This window comes from Budorcas taxicolor, chromosome 25, assembly GCF_023091745.1.
Source record: "Budorcas taxicolor isolate Tak-1 chromosome 25, Takin1.1, whole genome shotgun sequence".
Lineage (NCBI taxonomy): Eukaryota > Metazoa > Chordata > Mammalia > Artiodactyla > Bovidae > Budorcas > Budorcas taxicolor.
This window is the reverse complement of record NC_068934.1, coordinates 51,485,392-51,501,429: the sequence shown is the minus strand read 5'-3', so window position 1 is coordinate 51,501,429 and position 16,038 is coordinate 51,485,392. Positions and strand designations below refer to the sequence as shown.

At 57.5% G+C, this 16,038-nt stretch overlaps 1 protein-coding gene across 3 annotated transcripts; it reads right to left on the bottom strand.

Annotated features, from left to right (window-relative positions):
- Window positions 1–68: 68 nt before the first annotated feature.
- Window positions 69–15,116, bottom strand: RNH1 (ribonuclease/angiogenin inhibitor 1). Of its 3 annotated transcripts, none has more exons than XM_052661949.1 (10): window positions 15,095–15,116; window positions 8,129–8,234; window positions 2,347–2,517; window positions 2,064–2,234; window positions 1,534–1,704; window positions 1,280–1,450; window positions 1,024–1,194; window positions 685–855; window positions 377–547; window positions 69–252 (listed from the first exon to the last, which is right to left on the bottom strand). In XM_052661949.1, exons 2-10 carry the CDS (start codon window positions 8,212–8,214, stop codon window positions 165–167), a joined length of 1,371 nt encoding a protein of 456 aa, XP_052517909.1. In that variant the 5' UTR covers window positions 8,215–8,234; window positions 15,095–15,116; the 3' UTR covers window positions 69–164. The 3 variants fall into 3 exon arrangements, with proteins under 3 accessions (XP_052517909.1, XP_052517907.1, XP_052517908.1); XM_052661947.1 differs by lacking the exon at window positions 15,095–15,116 and adding an exon at window positions 10,821–10,893; XM_052661948.1 differs by lacking the exon at window positions 15,095–15,116 and adding an exon at window positions 10,372–10,504.
- Between the last annotated feature and the right edge of the window lie 922 nt (window positions 15,117–16,038).

Sequence of the window (16,038 nt, the reverse complement as noted above, 5' to 3'; positions counted from 1 at the left end):
CAAGAGGTCGTGAAAACCTCACTCTACACCAGCACCTCATGGGGCCAAGTATGGACAAAGACGCCTGCTGCCAAAAAAGGGATTTTAATAAAGTGCCTAAAGTTCTCTGCCAGAAATGAGCTGATCTGACCTTTTCTCAGTTAAAGCCCAGTGGGGGACCGGGCTTAGGAGATGATCCGCAGGCCGGGCTTGCTCTCCTCCACGGCCCGCAGGCGCTCATCCACCGCCTCGGTCCAGTAGATGTCATACAGGCTGCAGGGGAGGAGCGGAGAGGGGAACGGGGTGAGAGGAGCCAAGCGCCCCACCCCACCTTCACACCTCACCTGCCTGTCCCTGCCCACCTACACCCCGCCACCCCCGCCCCACGGCCACTCACACCAGCTGCTCCAGGCCGCAGGCAGGCTGCTCCAGGCTGCCCAGCAGCTGCAGGACGCCAGGGTCGCCCAGGCCGTTGTTGCTCAGGTCCAGCTCCCGCAGGCTGCGGCTGGCCAGCAGGAGTGAGGCCAGGCCGCCACAGCTGCTGTTTGTCAGCTCACAGTCGCCCACCCTGGGCAGAGGGTGGAGCTGCGGTCAGGCGGAGGGCGTGCCCCCAGGCGGCCACCGATAGTGGGGCACCAGGGGGTCTAGGTCCTGGGCATCCCCACCGCCACCCCCGGCGGACATACCCCCGCCCCAGCAGCTCACCAGAGCACCCGCAGCACGGTGCCCGGCTGGCCCAGGGCCTGGCACAGCACGTGGACGCCCGCGTCGCCCAGCGGGTTGCTGCTCAGCTGCAGCTCCAAGAGGCGCTTGTTCTGGGTCAGCACGGAACCAAAGTGCTGGCAGCAGGCGGCCGTGAACCCGCAGGACTTCACCCTGAGGGCAGCAGGGGCTGCAGTCGCCTCGGACCGCACTTCGGGGGTCCCCCAAGCGCGCCCCGTCCTCAGGCGGCCACGGCACCCTCCTGGCCGGCCCCCCCAGACCCCAGCGCTGTCGGCCCCCATACCCCACCCCGTTCGGCCCCGAGCACCCGCGGCCCCTCACCACAGGGACTCCAGCTGGCAGCCGGGCTGCAGCAGGCTCTCGCACAGCAGCTGGGCACCCTCGTCCCCCAGGCCATTGCCTGCCAGGCTCAGCTCTTTCAGGGTCTTCTTGGCCTGGAGGATGCGGCAGAGGTCTCTGCAGCCGCTGACGGTGAGGTCGCACTCCCAGAGCCTGCGGGGTGGGGTCCCCGTCAACACAGAGACCCTGACACGCTCAGGGGTGTCCGTCTGCCTGCCCCGCCCGGGGACGGACTCACCACAGGGTCCTGAGCTGGGAGCTGGGGCTCAGCAGCCCGGGGCACAGCTCCGCCAGGCCCGCGTCGCCCAGCCGGTTGCTGCCCAGGTCCAGGTCCTTCAGCGAGGCCTGGGAGGCCACGATCCCACACAGGTCCTTGCAGTTGGCCGCCGTGAGGCCACAGTTCTCCAATCTGGGGGCACAAGAGGCGCCAGGAGCTGGGGAGCCCCCACCCCGCCCCTGCCCCGCCCTGCTCCACTCCCGACCACAGCTTACTTGAGAGTCTCCAGCTGGCAAGCGGACTCTGCCAGGCCCCGGCACAGCACCTGGACGCCAGCCTCGCCGATGTCATTGTTGCTCACCACGAGCTCCTTCAGGTCCCGCGTGGCCCTGAGCACCGCGGCCAGGGGCTCGCAACTGGCGGCCGTTAGGTTGCAGTACTCCAGCCTGGGGGCGGGCAGCAGTCAGCCCTGAGCCTGGCCCAGAGGACACCCGTCCGGGTCTCATGTCCCCCTGCCACAGTGATGAAGACAGCAGAGGCTGGTGGGCTCCCAAGCGGGACAGCACGGGCCGGGGGCTGTCTCCCTGGTAGAGACCTGGCCCAGCTGGGCCTGTCAGGCTCAGCCTCCTCCAACTGACACTGACCCCATCTAGGCTCCCCAGGGCCACTGGGCTGCCTCAAAGCTCCCTGCGGGCGATGAACTGGGAGGGAGCCTGCCCAGGGCAGACACGCCACACAACGCAGGGGATGGCGGGGATGCCCCGGGCGGTGAGGCCATGCAGGGCCCCGGGGAAGGCACACTCACTGCAGCTTCTCCAGGCGGCACTGGGGGTCCAGGAGCCCCTCACAGAGCAGCCGCAGGCCGGCATCCCCCAGTGGGTTGTCGCTGAGGTGCAGCTCGCGCAGGGTGGGCAGGGAGCGCAGCACGCCCGGCAGGACCTGGCAGCCAGCCTCCGTCAGGCAGCAGTTCTGGAGGCTGGAGACACGGGGCGTCAGGGGGCCCGAGAGCCAGCCAGCCCCTTACGAAGACAAGCCACCCACGGCTGTGGGAGACTCGGGGCCCAGGGCAGGAATGGCAGGTGGCGCACCTGAGCTTCTGGATCTTGCAGGTGGGGCTCCGCAGGCCCTGGAGGACCAGGAGCACGCCGCCGTCGCCCAGCTCATTGGTGCGCAGGCTGAGCTCTGTCAGGGACGGGTTGGCCTGCAGCGCGGACCCGATGTCCTTGCAGCGCACCTCCGTGAGGCCACAGTCGTCCAGCCTGTGGGCAGACACACCGTCACTGCACACAGCGGACGGGGAGCGTCCTGTGACAGGGCAACAGGCAGGAAGGCCACGGGGCTCTGAACGGAGCAAACAGGCTGCAAGGGTCAGACATTTTTTCTCTCTCTTAAGCGGCAGCAGGAAACAAACTGCAAATGTCAGATTAAATGGCAACCCACTCCAGTGTTCTTGCCTGGAGAGTCCCAGGGACGGAGAAGCCTAGTAGGTTACAGTCCACAGGGTCCGAAGAGTCGGACACGACTGAGCGACTTCACCTTCACACAAATTTTACAAAAGGTCACTTTTAAAACTCTGTGTTGCCGTGACAACACCTGGTTCCTGCAGGCCTCTTCTCAGCCTTGAGCTGCTGCAATTTCCTCACGCAGATGTTCTCTTGAGCTTCGTCAATGAACTGTGTCCACCCCAGACTGTCTTCAAGTTGGTTCTGCCTAAGACTCAGAACCCACTTGCCTGACACCAGTATGTGTTACTCACACGAATGTTCTCTTAAGCTGTGTTGATGACACGATGTCCTTACTTGGAAACCTGCCTTTCCTCAAGATTTCTGTTAACTGTTTTATGGCTCGGGATGACTCACCAGGTGCCAATGTTATCTCAAAATGCATATTGTGGGTGAGGGGCCTGGTGCCAGTCTCTGAGTTTTGGGACACCTTTCTCTAATTCAGTTCAGTTCAGTCGCTCAGTCGTCTCCGACTCTTTGCAAGCCCATTAACCGCAGCACGCCAGGCCTCCCTGTCCATCACCAACTCCCGGAGTTCACCCAAACTCACGTCCATTAAGTCGCTGATGCCATCCAACCATCCTCTGTCGTCCCCTTCTCTTCCTGCCCTCAGTCTTTCCCAGCATCAGGGTCTTTTCCAATGAGTCAGTTCTTCACATCAGGTGGCCAAAGTACTGGAGTTTCAGCTGCAACATCAGTCCTTCCAATGAACATTCAGGAAGGATTTCCTTTAGGATGGACTGGTTGCATTTCCTTGCTATGCAAGGGACTCTCAAGAGTCTTCAACACCACAGCTCAAAAGCGTCAATTATTCGGCACTCAGCTTTATAATCCAACTATCACATCCATACATGACCACTAGAAAAACCACACCCTTGACGAGATGGAACTTTGTTGGTAAAGTAATGTCTCTGCTTTTGAATATGCTATCTAGGTTGGTCGTAACTTTCCTTCCAAGGAGTAAGCATCTTTTAATTTCATGGCTGCAAGTCACCATCTGCAGTGATTTTGGAGCTCAAAAAAATAAAGTCTGACAGTTTCCACTGTTTCTCCATCTATTTGCCATGAAGTGATGGGACCAGATGCCATGATCTTCATTTTCTGAATGTTGAGCTTTAAGCCAACTTTTTCACTCTCCTCTTTCACTTTCATCAAGAGGCTTTTTAGCTCCTCTTCACTTTCTGCCATAAGGGTGGCGTCATCTGCATATCTGAGGTTATTGATATTTCTCCGGGCAATCTTGATTCCAGCTTGTGCTTCTTCCAGCCCAGCGTTTCTCATGATGTCCTCTGCATAGAAGTTAAATAAGCAGGGTGACAATGTACAGCCTTGACGTACTCCTTTTCCTATGTGGAAAGTCTGTTGTTCCATGTCCAGTTCTAACTGTTGCTTCCTGACCTGCATACAGATTTCTCAAGAGGCTGGTCAGGTGGTCTGGTATTCCCATCTCTTGAAGAGTTTTCCAGTTTATTGTGATCCACACGATCAAAGGCTTTGGCATAGTCAATAAAGCAGAAATAGATGTTTTTCTGGAACTCTCTTGCTTTTTCCATGATCCAGCGGATGTTGGCAATTTGAACTCTGGTTCCTCTGCCTTTTCTAAAACCAGCTTGAACATCTGGAAGTTTATGGTTCACGTATTGCTAAAGCCTGGCTTGGAGAATTTAGAGCATTACTTTACTAGCGTGTGAGATGAGTGCAATTGTGCGGTAGTTTGAGCATGCTTTGGCATTGCCTTTCTTTGGGATTGGAATGAAAACTGACCTTTTCCAGTCCTGTGGCCACTGCTGAGTTTTCCAAATGTGCTGGCATATTGAGTGCAGCATTTTCACAGCATCATCTTTTAGGACTGAAAATAGCTCAACTGGAATTCCATCACCTCCACTAGCTTTGTTCGTAGTGATGCTTTCTAAGGCCCATTTGACTTCACATTCCAGGATGTCTGGCTCTAGGTGAGTGATCACACCATCGTGGTTATCTGGGTCGTGAAGGTCTTTTTTGTACAGTTCTTCTGTGTATTCTTGCCACCTCTTCTTAATATCTTCTGCTTCTGTTAGGTCCATACCATTTCTGTCCTTTATCAAGCCCATCTTTGCATGAAATGTTCCCTTGGTATCTCTGATTTTCTTGAAGAGATCTCCAGTCTTTCCCATTCTGCTGTTTTCTTCTATTTCTTTGCATTGATCACTGAAGAAGGCTTTCTTATCTCTTCTTGCTATTCTTTGGAACTCTGCATTCAGATGCTTATATCTTTCCTTTTCTCCTTTGCTTTTTGCCTCTCTCCTTTTCACAGCTTTTTGTAAGGCCTCCTCAGACAGCCATTTTGCTTTTTTGCATTTTTTTCTCTTGGGGATGGTCTTGATCCCTGTCTCCTGTACAATGTCATGAACCTCATTCCATAGTTCATCAGGCACTCTATCTATCAGATCTAGTCCCTTAAATCTATTTCTCACTTCCACTGTATAATCCTAAGGGATTTGATTTAGGTCATACCTGAATGGTCTAGTGGTTTTCCCTATGTTCAATTTAAGTCTGAATTTGGCAATAAGGAGTTCATGATCTGAGCCACAGTCAGTTCCCAGTCTTGTTTTTGCTGACTATATAGAACTTCTCCATCTTTGGCTGCAAAGAATATAATCAATGTGATTTCGGTGTTGACCATCTGGTGATGTCCATGTGTAGAGTCTTCTCTTGTGTTGTCGGAAGAAGGTGTTTGCTACGACCAGTGCGTTCTCTTGGCAAAAGTCTATTAGTCTTTGCCCTGCTTCATTCCGCATTCCAAGGCCAAATTTGCCTGTTACTCCAGGTGTTTCTTGATTTCCTACTTTTGCATTCCAGTCCCCTATAATGAAAAGGACATCTTTTTTGCGTGTTAGTTCTAAAAGGTCTTGTAGGTCTTCATAGAACTGTTCAACTTCAGCTTCTTCAGCATTACTGGTTGGGGCATAGGCTTGGATTACCGTGATACTGAATGGTTTGCCTTGGAAACAAACAGGGATCATTCTGTCATTTTTGAGATTGCATCCAAGTACTGCATTTTGGACTCTTTTGTTGACCATGATGGCTACTCCAGTTCTTCTAAGGGATTCCTGCCCACAGTAGTAGATATAATGGTCATCTGAGTTAAATTCACCCATTTCAGTCCATTTTAGTTCGCTGGAGGTACAGGTCAGCAGTGGACTGCCGCAGGGACAGGGGCTCTGGGTGCAGCAGGCCTGGGCATGGCGTGAGCCCTCTTGGAGGTGGTCACCATCAACCCCACCACTGAGCTGCCAGAACCTACACAGGACTGGGAAGCAGACTCTTGGAGGGCACAATCGCCCTGTCGTATCTGACTCTTTGCGACCCCAGGGACTTTACAGTCCATGGAATTCTCCAGGCCAGAACAGTGGAGTGGGTTCCCTTCTCCAGGGGATCTTCCCAAGCCAGGGATCGAACCCGGGTCTCCGCATTGCAGGTGGATTCTTTACCAGCTGAGCCACAAGGGAAGCGCTTTCTCTAATGAGCAGACTGCTAGTAGCTATATAACATCCGGCTACAGACTAGTGGGGGGCACTCTTTCTGCCCCCTTCTGATGTCTGTTCAGAAGCTGTCTCCTTTGTGCTTTAATAAAACTTTATCACACAAAAGGTCTGAGTGATCAAGCCTCGTCGCTGGCCCTGGATTGAATTCTTCTCCTGCGGAGGCCAAGAATCCTGGCATCTTTCACGGCTCAGCAACAACCTTTCACTTGGGCCAACACTGAACAACGTAGGTCACAACACATCTTACGATGAAAGAGAAAAAAGTGAGTGGATCATCTCGTGAAACTGATGGTAACTGAAGATAAAGGCACACGGAGGGACGCGTGCCTCCACAGCTTCCACGGGGCACAGGCAGTGGGTACAGCGCCTGTCCACCTCCAGGAGACAAACCTGGAGGTTTCTCAGTCCTCCAGATGGAACAGCTCGAGGGCACGGCCCCGCTGCAGGTCCCGGGGAGGCCAGCGCAGAACGTGCCAGAGCGCGACCCAGCACCACTGCCACACAACTAAGAAAACAATTGAGTCGACACAGGTGGGAGGGATGCCAGCTCTCACCCGGAAAAGACAATAAGTGTGGAAGGGGTGCAGAAATCAGAACCCCAGTTGGACAAAGTCCCAGTAATGCTGTCTGGCAAGACCCACCAACAGATGCAAAGACAGGTGGGCAAAGCTCTGAGCAGAAGCAAAATGTTAGCAGAGTCTGAAGGTGTCTCACCCCGAGAACTGGCAAGACCCCCTCATCAGCAGCCACGGTGACCACCGGGCGTGACCCTGTGGCACCACCAGGACAATGCCCCCGAGGCACAGCATGCCAGGCAGGACACACTGCCACTGTGCTGTCTTCCCAAAGATGCGTGACTCAACCACGGGAAGGTGTCAGAGGACCTTCAGCAGAGCCCCAGCGGGCAGACCCCACCGTGAGGCAGCCAAAGACCAGGGGGACAGAGAGGCCATCACAGACGGGAGGGGCCGTGGGGGCTGCACAACGCACTCAGACAAGCCGGTGACGTGAGCCCAGGCCATGTCAGCGCCTCACCTTGACCAGCGCCCCAGGTGATGGGGCACAGGGGACCCTGCCTCATTTTTGTGACTCTTCCGTAAACCTAAGACTACTTCAAATGAATCCAAAAGGAAAACGTGAAGCAGACAGGCTCTTGTCTCTTGCTTGTGAGCCCTGAGGAACTTCTGGGTTAGAGGGCAAGTCTGGGCTCAGATTCGGCCACAGCCTGGGAGGGCAGGGGGCACACTGCCCCCAGGAGCAGGCTGCAGCACCTTCATGCCCAGGGGAAGGGGACACTCGGACCTGCAGGCCCAGCCAGAATGAGTTTACCTTCTGCTGCTAAGTTGCTTCGGTCGTGTCTGACTCTTAGCGACCCCATGGACTGCAGCCTACCAGGCTCCTCCGTCCATGGGATTTTCCAGGCAAGAGTACTGGAGTGGGGTGCCATCGCCTTCTCCAGAGTTTACCTTCAAATGGCTGGGAAAGTACAAAGAGAGTAATACTTCACGCCGCAGAAAAACACGCAAGGTCTGTATCGTGCATCTACAAGTGTGAGGGTCTCCCTGGTGGCTCAGCCAGTAAAGAGTCTCCCTGCAACAAGGGAGACCCAAGTTCGATCCTGGGTCAGGAAGATCCCCTGGAGAAGGGAATGGCAACCCACTCCAGTATTCTTGCCTGGAGAAGCCCATGGACAGAGGACTGGGGGGGCTACAGTCCATGGGGTCGCGGAGAGTTGGACACAATGGAGTGACTGACACCTCGACTTTTTCTAAATGACGTGACCTGGGACCACAGCTCACCCCCGGAAGGGTGGGCCCCCAGGTCAGCGGGCACAGCGGTCCTACCTGACCACCTCGTACTGCTGGATCAGAGGCAGCAGCTCGGTCCAGCGGGCGTCGCTCAGCTGCTCACACTGGATGTCCAGCTTCATGGTGGGAAGTGAAGGGTTTCCTGGCAGAGGCAGGGGAAATAGGAAAACATTTCAGCCAAGCTCTCAAGGTCTGAGGGGCCAGAGCCACTGGCGGGCAGCACCCCACAGGGCCCCAGGAGAGCACACCCCAGGAGAGGCTCCCGCCTGCCGCGCTTCCCTGCTTCCATGCCTCTATCCACCTCACCGCCAGGATCAGGAGTGGGAGGGGGCTCCCTGGCAAAGACACCACAAGCCACAGAGCTCGGGGCGCCGCTGCGGGAGCAGAGGCGGCTCTCATACCCCAGCCCCCACTCGCAGCCTCCTGGGCACCACCCACCCGCACAGGAGGAAGCGGAAACGCGAGCCTGCCACCCAAAGCTCTGCCTCTTCCCTGCCTGAGCCAGGGCAGGGGGGGAGGAGGGGGCCTGTGGGCCAGAAGGCCTGGAGACTCAGCTGGGGGCACAGGGGCTGGAGCCGACTCCCAGGACGCACCTGGGCCCTCCCCACCCCGAAGCCCCTGCATGGGGGGGCAGGCGCCTGTGGTCACCAGCAGCTCCTCAGGGGCACCGGCTTCAGGGGCCCTGGACAGGTGGGCTGGGGACCCCAGGCCCAGTGACCTGCACTCGAGGGTGCACTCGAGGAGCCACCCGGGGCGCCTGCTCCCACGATCCCTCCGGGCGCTGGCAATCGGTGCAGGGCATGCCCTCCACCTCACTCTGACTCAGCCTGGGGACCTGCCCCCGAGAAGCCAGCTCACCAAGGAGGCTGAGTGGAGGGAGGCCTCTGGCCAGCAGGTCTGGGATAGGAGGGCCACGCAGAGCTGCTGCTGCCTGTGGCCCAGAAGGCGGGGCCCGCAGGAGAGGAGCCCATGGCGAGCCAGGAGCTGGGGGGCTGCCTGGGTTCGGGGCAGGGAGTGGGTTTCATACAAAGAGCAACCGTTCAGTGAAGACCAGAGCCTGGAACCCATGCCTTCCCAGGTCTCCGGAAACAGGGTGACCCAGACCCATGTGAGATTCCCCGGCCTGGCTCAGCGGGGGACGCCCCTCCATCTGCAGGCTGACGGAGCCCACAGTGGGCAGAAAGCCAGCTCAGGCAAAGGCTCTCATTCCTTTCCTGCTGGGAGAGCTCTAGTGCTAACAGTCAGGCAAGAGTCACAGACTCGTGTCTGCGCGTCCCGGCAGGGAGCCTGCTAAGAAACTGAGGCCAGGGCACGGGTGCCGGGCCACTCCACACGTCATCACGGGACGGGCCATCCCTGGAGAGGCCACCCAGCTCACTGCCCAGAGCAAAACCAGACCCACCCCACCCCCAGCCCAGGGTGTGGCCAGCCCAGCCCTGACTCAGAGTCCTGTCATCCCAGGAAGGGGGCCAGCAGGCGGTCCCAGGCCCCACGGACCAACACTGCTCCCCACCTGCGCCCCCGGCCCTGCAGCTGCCTGGCTCCCAGCCTTACAGGAGGGCTCTCGCCTCTCCCTGGTAGGATGCAGATCCCAGCAGCTGAGACGCCCCAGCCCTGACCCGACTTCTCCTGAGTATTCTTCCGTTGACGCCGGGGCTTCGTAGCCTCCAATGGACACCCATCCCTTTGAAAATCCATGAGAAAGGATAAACATCCCCAAAGACGCTGTGTGTACAGCCTCCTCACAAGCCCCCGGTGAGGCTGCCTGATCCGGGCAGGAACAAGAACGCGTCCCGCCCACGGCCTCCTTGGGAATCAGGACTCCCACCAGCCGGGCTGCCCCCTGGCCGAGTCACGGCCCACGATCTCAATAACGGCCCCGAATTAACGCTTAAAAGCGCGGCGACTGAAAAGCTGCTGCGCAAGACGGCGCCGGGCACAGGCCTGCGTCCCTTCCGCCTCGGCTACGGCCCAGCCTCCCCCCGGCGCCGCGCGGTTACCTCTGCGGGGCGCCGGGGGCCGCAGGGAGCGGGGGCGCGCCGCGGCCCGTGCGGGGCCACCCAGGGCCGCCGCCGCCTTCCACGCCCGCCGGAGGCCCCGCATGTGTCCGGGGGCCTGGGGTGAGCGCAGCGGCGGGCCGGGGCCACCCTAGGGAGAGGACTCCCGATGCCCCCGGCCCGCGCCTTTCCTCGGGCCCGGGAGTCAGCCGCCCCGCGGTCGGTGGCCGGAGGACCCCGAAATGCCGCGGCGCCCCGCTCCCCCCGGACCGCGGATCTCACCTCCAGCCGCCGCAGACCCGAGCGCCGAGCCGCCTCTTCCGCCAGGCGGGAGGGTCACGGCCCGGGCGGGGCCCCGGGGGCGGGGCCTGGCGGCGCCGGGGCCGAGCGGCCCCGAGGCCGGCGCTCGCCCACCCGAAACCCCACGGCGGGACCCCAGCCCTCCCCGCCCGGCCCGGGGTCTCTCCGAGACGCGCGCCGAGCCTGTGCCCCCGAGCAAGGCTGCGCCGCTTTCCGCTGAGCTCCCGGGTGGAACCCGCCGTCCCCGGCTGACTTTCCACTTGGCCGCCCAGCAGCGGGGCAGGCCGCCGCGCGGGGAGGGAGCGCCCGAGGAGGCGGGCGCAGGCGCGGGGGGCCGCGACCGCCCCGCGGAGCCGCGCGACGGGGGCTCCCTCTGCCTCCCGCACCCGCAGGCGGACGTGGGCGTTTCCCAGAGCACGGAAATCAGACACCTGGCACACTTCTTAAAAGATACTTGTCCTGGCTGATGAAATGCATGTGAAATGCGTGTGTGTGTCAGCAGGCGTGGTGGGGGGTGCGTGTGCGTGTGTGCGCGCACACACGCACGCACACAGACATGGTAGGGTGTCCCGGGAAAGAAACAGGCACGGCTTCCCTGACAGACGAGAAGCCATTTTGGCCAAAGCCGTTTCGTGATCTAAGCCTGGGCAGGATCCTGGCTCTTAAACAGGTCTTAGTAATTGGTCTTAAGGGGAAAAGGAATGCAGAAACCAACACTGCTATCAGGCGAGAGAAGTAACAGCAGCGAAGGCGGTACACCCGCTGTAAAGACTCTCGGTTCTGTTTCACTGGTGACGACGAGCCCGCGGTCTCAGCCACCGGACCTACTGGACGGAAGGGGTGGAGATGACCTCCTCTGACCCTCCTGACGTCAATCACACAAGCCTTGGACCCTGGCGGGAGACAGCGCTATGGGAAAGGGCACCGGGGTCCTCCTCACTCGCTCTGAATAACAGAGCCTTTCTGCTCCCATCTTTGGTTTGTTTGTGTCTTTTGGCTCGAGATCCACCATGAAGCAAGCCCAGATTTTCAGGTAACAAATGTGGAGCGTGGCTTAGGTAAGCACTACACACCCCTCCATTTCTGTGTGTCAATCAAGAGGAATATTCAGGCATGAGCCAAGGAGACATGTTCAAAATGTCTACAGCGTTTTGCAACTGTCCAAACCTGCAACAATCTAAACGTCTATCAGGAAAACGGTAAAAGCGTCACAACACACCTGCCTCACTCCCCTCTTGGCCTTACCACGCGCATCATGACTTGGCCCACCCTCGTGACTGCACGGCAGCCTTCAGCAAAGATCGTTAGGAAACTTCAGGGCAGTGTGTTTATTACTCACGTGTGTTGGAGTTCACATGGCATACCTGGGGCAACACAGTAAGGTGGGGACACACAGGGGGCGGGGGGAACATGGGGTGGGGAGGGCAGGCGGATGGGGTTCCGCTTTTGCCAGGGTCGAGCACAGCAGCCTAGGGAATGGAAACCCAAGCACTCATCCTCCAGAAAACGGTCTGACATCTGTGCGTGCGCTCCCACTGCTCCTGTGCACACAGTTCCATTTTACAAGTAAAAAGGAGACAGAAGGAACAGCAGGCAGAATAACAGCCCCGAGACGCCCATGCCCTAATCCCCAAAGCTGCAAGTTACCTTAGTAAAGGGGTCTCTGCAGATGCGACCAAGTTAAGAACCCTGAGATGGGGAGACTATCCTGGACTACTTGGGCAGGCCCACGTCATCATGAAGATCGGTGAGAAGCAGACCAGCCAAAATCAGAGAGGAAGAGCGACGATGGAAGCAGCAGCTGGAGTCGCCGAGCCTTGAGGGCTTGAGGGTGGAGACAGGCAGCCTCTAGCAGCTGGAGAAGGCCGAGCCGGGAGTCTGAAAAGAATCCGCCTGTGGATGCCTCGATTCTAACCCCTAAGGCGCATTTCAGACTTCTGACCACGGCAAGAAGGTAGATGGCCCCCTTCCACCCCCAGGGTAAAGCAACTGGAGATTCATTCCCTGTGGAGGAAACTGGAAGACAAGAATAGCAGGACAATTAAGGGAGGAGGCTGGGCCCCCGCCTAAACCACAAATTCCTCATTCTAGAAGCCAGGAGACCACCCCTAACACGAACAGAAAGGCTCCTTGGAGGTCAAAGGGCAATGATGCTAAGCTACTCACAGGGCTCGGTGGCAGACTCTGTCTTGGCTAAAAGTTTCATGGGCACACAGGAGGGTCTGTGACATACCAAACACGAGTATGGCAAGGCGGCATATTGTCACCCTGTTTATTTAACTTCTATGCAGAGCACATCATGTGAAATGCCAGGCTGGAGGAAGTACAAGCTGGGAGAAATAGCACCAACCTCAGATATGGAGATGATACTGCTCTAATGGCAGAAAGTGAAGAGAAACCAAAGAGCCTCTTGCTGCTGGTCAAAGAGGAGAGTGAAAAAGCTGGCTTAAAACTCAACTTTCAAAAAACTAAGATCATGGCATCCGGCCCCATCACTTCATAGCAAATAGAGGGGAAAAGTGGAAACAGTGACATATTTTCTTTCCTTGGGCTCCAAAATTACTGCGGACAAAGACTGCAGCCACAAAATTAAAAGACACTTGCTCCTTGGAAGGAAAGTTATGACAAACCTAGACAGTGTAGTAAAAAGCAAAGACATTACTTTGCTGACTAAGGTCTGTGTAGTCAAAGCTATGGTTTTCCCAGTAGTCATGTATGGATGTGAGAGTTGGACCATAAAGAAGGCCGAGAACTGAAGAACTGATACTTTTGAACTGTGGTGTTGGAGAAGACTCTTGAGAGCCCCCTGGACTGCAAGGAGATCAAACCAATCTATAGTAAAGGATATCAACCCTGAATAGTCATTGGAAGGGCTGATGCTGAGGCTCCAATACTTGATGATGCAAAGGGCAAACTCATTGCAAAGACCCTGATGGTGAGAAAGATTGAGGGTGGGAGGAGAAGGGGATGAGAGAGGATGAGATGGTTGGATAGCATCACTGACTCAACTGACACGAGTTTGAGCAAACTCTGGGAGATGGTGAAGGACAGGAAAGACTGGTGTGTTGCAGCCTACGGGGTCACAAAGGGACAGACACGGCTTAGCAACTGAACAACAAAGAATAGGTATGTATACGTGAACATACGTAAGTATGTGGACAGACACGTAAGCAGCTAACGCCATGGCCACCGCGCGTCGCTGTGGAGGAGGAGAGGGACACGCCGAGCTGACTCCATCTTGAGAAAGAAGGAAACTCCATCTTGCATTTTCAGTGAACTTTGGACTATGTGCCTGGTAGCCATGGGGATAACATACCTGAGGCCCAATTGTACTCCCGGACTGATAAACACCAGATTCTATACCAAGATTTCCCATGGCCAAAAAGAATGCAATAATCCCCTATGTAGTCAATCGCCTCCGTAATCTTTATGGCCCCCATTGGTGTGGCAACAGCACCCACTCCAGTACTTTTGCCTGGAAAATCCCATGGACGGAGGAGCCTTGAAGTCCATGGGGTTGCTAGAGTCGGACTCGACTGATCGACTTCACTCTCACCTTTCACTTTCATGCACTGGAGAAGGAAATGGCAACCCACTCCAGTGTTCTTGCCTGGAGAATTCCAGGGACGGGGAAGCCTCGTGGGCTGCCGTCTATGGGGTCGCACAGAGTCGGACACGACTGAAGCGACTTAGCAGCAGCAGCAGCAGCGGCAGCACGGTGTATAACCAGCTGCCCCTTCTGATTATGAATCATGGCTGCAACCTGATTGTATCTCCCTTTAACACTGTCCAGGCTAGGGTTAAGGAATTTGGGGATGTGGCCTTGAGCAGTACACTTAAGATATATAAGGTTTTCACAAAAGTCGAGCAGGGTCCCTAGCTAAAGAGGAGACTCTGCCTCTGACCGCTGGTGTACTAAACTGCACTCCACTATCCACGCTGTCCTTGAGTGAGTTTGTTTCCCGGAGCGTTTAACTGTAACAACTGTTCAGACGTATTCAATATCCGCAACCAATCTCCACAGGCTGACAGTTTTCAGCTAGCCCTTGTCACAACCTGAGCCCAGAGCCACCGAGGCGCTGTCCCACTTACGTCATTGTCTTCCCCACGGGAGCTGCCCGCCCGCCTCCCAGGGCCTCGGGCCAAAGCTGCACGAGGCCGGGTGGCTATCCCAAGGCCCAGCACAAGGCCGGGCGCCACCCGGGCGAGTGCGCTCTGCCAAGGCTGTCTGTCCTTCCCAGGGTCGGTTCTGCGGGGAATAAGGTCGGGGGTTACTCAACTTGAGAAGGAAAGTCTGACTGGCCAGCCCTCGGTTGTGTAACTTGCAGGACCCCAAAGAGCGGATCCCACGATCACGCGGGAGAAGCAAGACAAGAGGCAACGCGCGTCGGGGCTCCCAGCGTGCCCCGGGAGGAGGGCCCGCAGGGGGCGCGCACGCGGGAGGCGCACTCGGGCGCCGTGACGTCATCGGAGCGCGCCGGTGTTCGCTCCTCCCGCCGGGGTCCGCCTCACGGGCCCCGCCCCGAGGGAACCTCAAAAGCGTCAGTTCTTCAGTCGCGGGGGCGCACCCGACCTAGCGAACCCCTAGCCCCTTCTCGCAAGCGCGCGTCTCCCCGGGCTGCGTAACCTCAGTGGCGCCCGGCGCACGTCCACACACAGGAAGACCAAAGCTGCGTCGGTGGGAACTGACTTCTGTTTGGCCCACCTGCTGATAGACTGCGGGAGTGACTGACTTAGACACGACGACGGACTGTCTCCAGCCTGCACGCCCGGAGGAACACGGCCTACTTCCCACCGAGGGGCTGCCTTGGGCCCGCGCTGGGGCGGGGCGCAGGGTGGGGGCGGGGCCTTGCGTCCGCGGCACCAGGCGGGGGCGGGGCCTTGGGCGGGCCTCACGCTGTGTCGGGGGCGGGGCCGACTTAGTCACGCCCCCAGTGGGCTGGACCGGATCCCCAGGCCCGCCGCACACGTGGCGGGAGGATGAAGCCTCGCAGGGCCGGGACGTCAGCGGGTCAGTTCTCTGACTTGGAGCAAAGTCTGGATCTCAGGATTCTGACAACTGGAGCTGGAGAGTAAGACAGAGACAGTGGTTTTGAAAGAAAGAGGCAATTTTGTAACTTAAAAAAATCTGTAATCTATGGGTGTCATCTATTCATCTAACAGGCAATGCTGCTACTGCTGCTGCTAAGTCGCTTCAGTCGTGTCCGACTCTGTGCGACCCCATAGACAGCAGCCCACGAGGCTTCCCCGTCCCTGGAATTCTCCAGGCAAGAACACTGGAGTGGGTTGCCATCTCCTTCTCCAATGCATGAAACTGAAAAGTGAAAGTGAAGTTGCTCAGCCATGTCCGACTCTTGGCGACCCCATGGACTGCAGCCTACCAGGCTCCTCCGTCCATGGGATTTTCCAGGCAAGAGTACTGGAGTGGGTTGCCATTGCCTTCTCCGAACATAGGCAATGAGTGGTAATAATTCAGTGTCTAACCTAAATGTATTCCTTGACTCCTGCGTGCCTGAGTGTGTTGTAGGTGCTGAGGATTCAACATTGAGCAGAAGAGACAGAAATCGCTCATGCAGGGAAACTCCCTGAGGGAGGGGAAGACCAGGCCCAGAAGGGGGACCTGCAGACTGGAGCTGGTGAGGAGCGTGG

Coding starts and splice junctions, on each gene's coding strand:
- RNH1 (XM_052661947.1), bottom strand. CDS start 10,866: ATGCATTTCATCAGCCAGGACAAGTATCTTTTAAGAAGTGTGCCAG. Junction 1,451..1,533: donor TGCCAGCTGGAGACTCTCAA/GTAAGCTGTGGT, acceptor TTGTGCCCCCAG/ATTGGAGAACTGTGGCCTCA. Junction 1,195..1,279: donor TCCCAGCTCAGGACCCTGTG/GTGAGTCCGTCC, acceptor CCCACCCCGCAG/GCTCTGGGAGTGCGACCTCA.